At 44.2% G+C, this 6,764-nt stretch overlaps 1 protein-coding gene across 1 annotated transcript in view; it reads left to right on the top strand.

The window, feature by feature from the left end:
- Positions 1-6,764, top strand: part of LOC100746381 (B-cell receptor CD22) — a 319,222-nt gene that overhangs the window by 236,704 nt on the left and 75,754 nt on the right. The window contains exon 8 of the mRNA XM_003489821.3: positions 2,810-2,953. Coding sequence (XP_003489869.1) covers positions 2,810-2,953 — 144 coding nt within the window. The remainder of the gene's footprint in view (positions 1-2,809; positions 2,954-6,764) is intronic.

The raw sequence follows: 6,764 nt of genomic DNA, 5'->3' as shown, positions 1-6,764 counted from the left end.
GTTTTTTTTTTTTTTTTTTTTTTTTTTTTTTTTTTTTTTTTTTGAAGCAGCAGTGGTACACTCGAGATAGAGTTCTCTGAAAATGTTTTCGCGTTTTATTTTAGATGAGTTTAGGTCCAAATTTTATATATCGCGAGTCTTGTGGCTAATTTTTCTGCAACTTTTTCGTCTAAGGGAGTTCTCTAAGGACCTATATAGGTTCCATATTGCTACAATCGATGGTAAATGTTCCTTTCAGCGAGTTAACAACGGATGATTCTCTTTTTAGCAAAATTATTTCAAATAGTCTTAGAACGAGCGAGGACACTGCAACGGGTCGGTATTTACGTTGACGAAGTTTTTCGATCGGCTAACTGACGCACCCGGAACGGTAAAGTCGAGCAACACTTTTTTTTAGGAATGATTGCACACGGCAAAGAAACGAGTAAACCTCGAGTAAACTCGTCTCCGTGGGAACGTTTCCTTTCGCGATCGTTCTTCTACTTTTTATTCGAACAGCGTGCAAAAAACGCAATCTGCGTTGCTTCCTCCGCGCAACTAATAGCCGGCTGTTCGAGCTTAGACGAGAATATCTCGTTTTATAAAGCGTGCCGAGTAGAATTACTCACCGACGTTCGTTCGAGTCGTGAAAAATCTTATTCTCGTCTTATTTCACTTAACTCCGTTCCATTCGAATCTTATTTCCACTTCATTTTACTCGAACAAAATCTCACAATCCTAATTTCTTTTCTCTCGTAAGATCTCGAGAATCTTAATCGTTTTTACCCGGCAAGCAAATCGAACAAGCAATCCGCAAATCTTGACCTCGTTCTACCAATTATCCTCAACTATCGACTATGGTACACCTTGTATAAATATCTCAATTTCACTCTCCATGCATCGTACCGTTCATTACCAATCAAACTAATTATTCGAGTAAAACTATTTCAAAGTATTCGATAAGTTGGCAACGTCGTGGTCTAGACCCCGTCAAAATTAACAAACGCTCTACGTTATACCAAATACTCTGTCCGACCGTTCCACGCCAATATCCCACTCTATCCGTTTTCCGGAGCTTCTCTCTGCGTTGTCTCGGTTTGAAACACGGTTCGTTTGTTTCCGAGCCAAATAGCCGGAATCCCGCATAACCCTACCGGATATATGGTGCTTGGCGGGCCAAGTCACGGGCCGCTCTTATTTCATAGAAAATAGCACGACATCTTGCTAGTCCTTCCCAGCCTATAGGTCCCGTTAACACAATCGAGCGTGTTTTGGCAACGGCACGACCTCGCTGTTTAACGAGACAGTCGGTGGTGATCCGCTCTCTGAACCATCCGAGTTTCAACCACCAAAGACTGTTATACCGGATCATACAAAAGTTTCGTCAGAAAACTTCGTCGACCGAGGAGTATACACGCGAGAATGTTTTTTTCCTCGTCTCTCTCTTTTTCTTTCTCTTTTCGATTCGGTTTCTTTCGCCACGGCCGTTAGCAAACTTACCCTTCTTCCTTTTTCATCTCTGTGCTTCTGTTGGTCGACGTTGTTACACATTCAGGACGTAGCACAGAGAACTAGCAGTAAATCCGACAGCTGCGTCGAATCCTGCTTTTCGTCAAATCGCATCGTGGGCGGGATAAAAACAACGAGCCAACGAAATGCCTATGGCCGGATGAAAGTTTCGCGAACGACTTCGCGAAACGGATACCAGCGGATTCTCATGCCGCTTCTTTTTCCTTGCTTCCTTTTTCTTTTCCTCGGCTTCTTTGTTTTACTCGTTCGCTCGAATAAGCCGAGCCGCGGTAGATCCTCGCGGTTCACTTTTGTTTGTTTCTTATCGTACCGCCGCGCCCCGCCTACTCGCAAGGAGGAAGATAGCCGAGTCGCGTGTACTAATTTGATTAACGAAAATACGATCGATACGATCGCTGAGTTTTAAGTTCCGGCTGCACGAAAGGGTTGTAGCGTCCGAAGATTTATCATGGCCGTTCGTTTTAATCGGGATTATTGATAGGTGGAATTGCTGGGTAGTTTGATTTATCGGTACTCCGGTCAATTTTCATCGTCCACGACTTATGCTTCTACTAATTCCAATTTCATATTCCATTCGACATATATCTTTAACCTGGCGTGGCGTAGTATATTATGAGAATACATTTCTTCCATAGAAATTCATGCAATTGCTCTCAATCTTTGTAACTAATTTTTCTATTAATCCTTTCGTATTTCTTTTCGACGTTCCGGATAAAAACGTTCAATATTGAAAACGAGACAGCGCTAGTTTGCCGAGATACGCTTGCTGCGATATACCAGCGTATAGCAGCAATTCAAACATCGAAATTATAAGATTTCGCTCGATTACTAAACCTTGCACCGAAAATGTTACGACTACGTGAGATTAGTTCGTTGCTAGGAAAGTACGAAAAGTACGCAAGTTTCTCTTGTACTCGCTCTAAAAGTATCACAGTTGCACAGACTTTCTTATTTACCATGGCTTCCTATATAGCAAATAGTAAAATTACACGAGGTTACCTGTTCCCAGCGACTTAACCCTCGAAACAGCATCCCCTTGCCCCATCGCAGGTTTCGAATCGTTGGCGCGTAATCCCGCGCGTACAGAGATTTTTCGAAAGACAATAACGAGGCCTGTGTTGGCGTCGCGCCAGCGTCGACCGCGTAATACCAACGACGCGATGCCGGTTAATCGGGTTGGGGCACGGCGCGATTCCGCGCGAGAAACGTGCGCGTAGAATCGCCGCCGGTTCGGTCGGACGACGTGATGTTTCCACCGAGTTAATTCCCGTACCATACAGCCTCTCTGTTTGTGTTTCAGACAATGGACCACCCGTCGAGCAGAGCGACGACGGATGGCTGAACTTCACAAAAATCAGCCGCGCCGAGAGCGGCTGGTACAAATGTTACACCAGGCACATGCTCGGCATATTCACCAGTATCGGTTATTTCCTAAACGTACGCTGTGAGTATTTTTCCCATCAACGTAATTTACATATTCAGAGACTTGGCGTGCTTTCTAAACTCCTGTCAAAACTGTGAGACTGGCTTGACACTCTTACGTATCGTAATTTACGAAGACTCGGGTTTCCTTTGTTAAACGCATCCGTTACCTGTTGAGTTTCTTGCCAATTAAGCGCATTAACGTGTTCTTTGTTCGTTAGAGAAATTAGAAGTTAGATTAATATCAAATTAGAAACACGAAACTGTATACAGAATGTGATGATAATTCCACAGTTATTCTGTTTTTCTTCTCATTTTCTGTTGGATGAAATGGAGAGGAGTGCGTTGGCAAGATAACCGTGTTATCGCGCAAATAAAGAGCAGAAAATTGAATTTTCAAGCGCGAGGAACGATCGATTGTAAGATAAAGTCTCGATTACATTTGTAATGTATAAAAGCTACGAAGTAGTTAATTTGTACGATGTATCGAGAGAGATGCTTCGAAGATAGCCCATTCTGACGATATTGCAGAAAACAGACGATATTTTAAAAGCGAAAAGTCCCTTTTCGTTTTCGTACAACATTATGGAAATGCAGGTTTGATCGCGAAATAAGACAGTAGGACGCGAAACGACTTTATGTTATCAATGTTATGTTATGTCGATTCGTCGATTGCTACGATATTGAGTTAAGTAAAGGCGCTAAAAATCGCGTTAAATACACGTTGAAATCTATCGGTGTCTATAGCTAACGAATGGATTTATTGAGCGGGCTATGGAACGACCATTTCGTTCCATAACAATGAAAAGGTTAAAAATAGAATAAGTAGAGCAGCTGTACGAGCCGATAAAAGGTACAGTAATATTAGAAATTAATGGAAATCGCGGGCCGCGTTGCACGGCTGTTTGAGTTATGAGAGCGATTGAATCGGCAGTCTCGTTCGTCGAAACGATCCACCGAGTCTTCGAAACGCGATATGTTTGCGTCATCGGCGAAGATTTATGTTATTAAACGGCCGTGGTAAAGGCGATTCAAAATTGCCTTAAAATTTCGACAGAAAATCCATTTTCCAGTCTACGCGTATTGCCTGCTCCTGAAGAGACAATTTACCATTTTATATTACGATCGAATGAGATAAATGTTGCTGCTTCATCGTTTATGCAGCGAAATATTTGTCTTCTACGAAACCTTTTATTCGTTAAAAAGAACGTTCCTGTCGCAAAAATCGCGTTGAAACCTGATCGATCTAACAAATCCATACTGACATAAAATTGAACGCTATCTTTTGCCAAACACCGTATAGCTCGAGAAAACACATTTTTTTAAATCTAATGATTTGCAACAAATCTCAAAGAAAAAGATTGGAATATTTAAAGCATTGGAAACCACGAAGGAACAAATAACACGAAAAAACGTTTCACTCGGGAAGTAAATATCTTCGAGGAAATGGCGATCCATAGAAATGCAAAGGAGAAGAGTAGGTAATCGTGGACCGAACGTGGAAAAGAGTATCGCCTCTCCTAAAGGGCAACAGACATTCTCGCTAATTCGGAATGCAAGAGGGATGGTGGTCGTCGCAGCCGATAACCGGAAACCACAGTCATTTGTCAAGTACGGAAACCACCGAGCCAACCGGAAATTATCCGTGCCCTGTCGTGAAAATTTGCAAATTTCCTACCCAGCCTTGGACCCCGTACGACCTTCCATCTTGCCATTATAACCCGTGGAAGAGAGGAGAGGGTGGCAGAGTTCCCCTCGAACCTTCGAGTTTCCTCCTTTTCCACTTCCTCTGCCCCTTTCCGCCTCTTCAGCTCCAGCTTCCGCTCGCACCGTCGACCGACGGGATCCTGGATACGGGTTTCCGAGCACCTAATCTCTACGCAATTTAGATGGCTCGAGTGCACCTATAAACCAGCCATCCCCCTGTAAGGAATTATCGATTACAGCGCAACTGCGTCCTGTTCGAATCTCCTGGCCGGATTACTTATCCGTGGATAACGTCTAGCAGGATTTTAAACGGCGAACACCAATTTCGTGCAATCATAGATAACGTACGTTTCAGGGTGGCGGAGAGAGCCAACGGTGGATTTCGGAAACGCTCGGATCGATCGAATTGTGTTGTTTAGGAAATTGATTTTCGATGCTAGGCGGTCGCTTTCCGTGATTGCTGTCGCGTTTAGGAAAAGCGAAACATCGAAATCGAACGTTCGACTAAATTTCAGAAACATAGTATGTTTCGTTGTAAATTTCTAAATTTCGGGGATGCTATAGCTAAAGTTCTGTCCGTCATCGGATACGCTAGGTATCTGAAAAAGACGCGGTTAGCGAAGGGGAGGAGGTCGAGATATCTTCCAAAGGTAGTGGCTAGTTAGCAGTTTGGTTGGCCTATCGGTTACCAATCAGTCGTGAAACATAATACATTGCGCGGAGTCAAAAGCAATCGAGCTTCCAACAATCGACATCCCAAGTACTTAAGCTCTCGACAGCGTAACGAACAACAAAGTTGAAGTCACGTATAGTTTCAAAGACGGATAGTTGCGGATTGATCGTTAAACAGAAACGTTAAAGAATGCTTTAGTTCTAGAGATCTCATCAACTAGAGCTTCGACTATCGATAATATTTCAATTGCAACGTGTCAGATCGCACGAGGTGTATTTATGTAAAACAAACTATCTACGTGTGTAGATTTCAAATCCAGAATGTAAAAAAGTGACAATTCATCGAGGCTCGAAAACATCCTCTCGAAAATTGTTCGGCAGCGGATAAAACATGGATGCGTGGTACAATAGGCGCTCGAGTATTTTTATATTTTTCCACGATAAACGATGAGTCGGTTCAACACGACGCACGAGATCACGACGCATGGATCCCATCGATGCGGTGAATCGCGACAGAATTGCCCGCATCGAGGATCAAAGCGCGCGTCAGTCGGAATTTCCGGTGATAGATCAAATTCGTAGGTAACGAGAATCGCCATTAAAAAACAGAGATTCTCCGTACACTCGCGTATTCGCGAACGCGCGTGCATTCAGGAGGCTAACAAAGAAAAAGTGGAAACTCTTCCCTTCACCCCTTAATCTACCACCCTTCTCGCTGTTTGTTATAGCGTCACGATTGTGTTTGCTGTAAAATTCCGAACAAACTACAAGACAAACGAGGTATAGCCAGCGAGCCGACCGGGGCTTGAGGGAGGGTGTAAAAGCCTCCTATCGTCGCATCCACCACTTTGATCCCTTTGTTTTGTTATAGGATGAGCCAGAGGATCAGCTTGCTAACTCAAAGGACTGCTCTCTTTCTCCATCCCCTTCGACTATCCCCACCATCGTTTCCGTTTCGCCCGCCTCTTTGCCCTTCTTTCCTCTCTTCCTTTTGTTTCCCTCTTCCTCTCCCTCCAACCAATTCCACCCTATCTACCGACGTTCTAATTCTCCTCTCGGAGAGAAGATAGCCCGACCGCGACATCACCAACCCCTCGACACCCTTTCTCCTCGTAATTGTGAACATAGCGTTAGCTCGCAGCGGAGCAAACGATCGCGCACATATAATTCCGCAGGTAAAATTGGGAAAGGAAAGGTACACCGATGCGAGCGTCATCGGTGTCCGTCCTATCTTCCCTTGCCCTCGTTCTCCGGCAAAAGGATTTTCTCCCGGAGCTCACACGTGGGTACGCCACTTCTACCTTGAACTTTATTCCCGGTACGTGCGTGCGATTCCTGATGCGCGGCCACCTCGTTCTTATCGATGACAACGACCGGTCGGATTTCAGGATCGCTTTAAAATACCTCTGGATACGAATGCGAGTCGCGTGCCCGAGAATCGCGAGCACGCGCTC

The sequence above is a fragment of the Bombus impatiens genome, unplaced genomic scaffold (genome assembly GCF_000188095.3).
Source record: "Bombus impatiens unplaced genomic scaffold, BIMP_2.2 scf_0377, whole genome shotgun sequence".
Classification (NCBI taxonomy): domain Eukaryota; kingdom Metazoa; phylum Arthropoda; class Insecta; order Hymenoptera; family Apidae; genus Bombus; species Bombus impatiens.
Note: the sequence above shows the minus strand (reverse complement) of the source record. Positions and strands in the feature narration are given on the sequence as shown.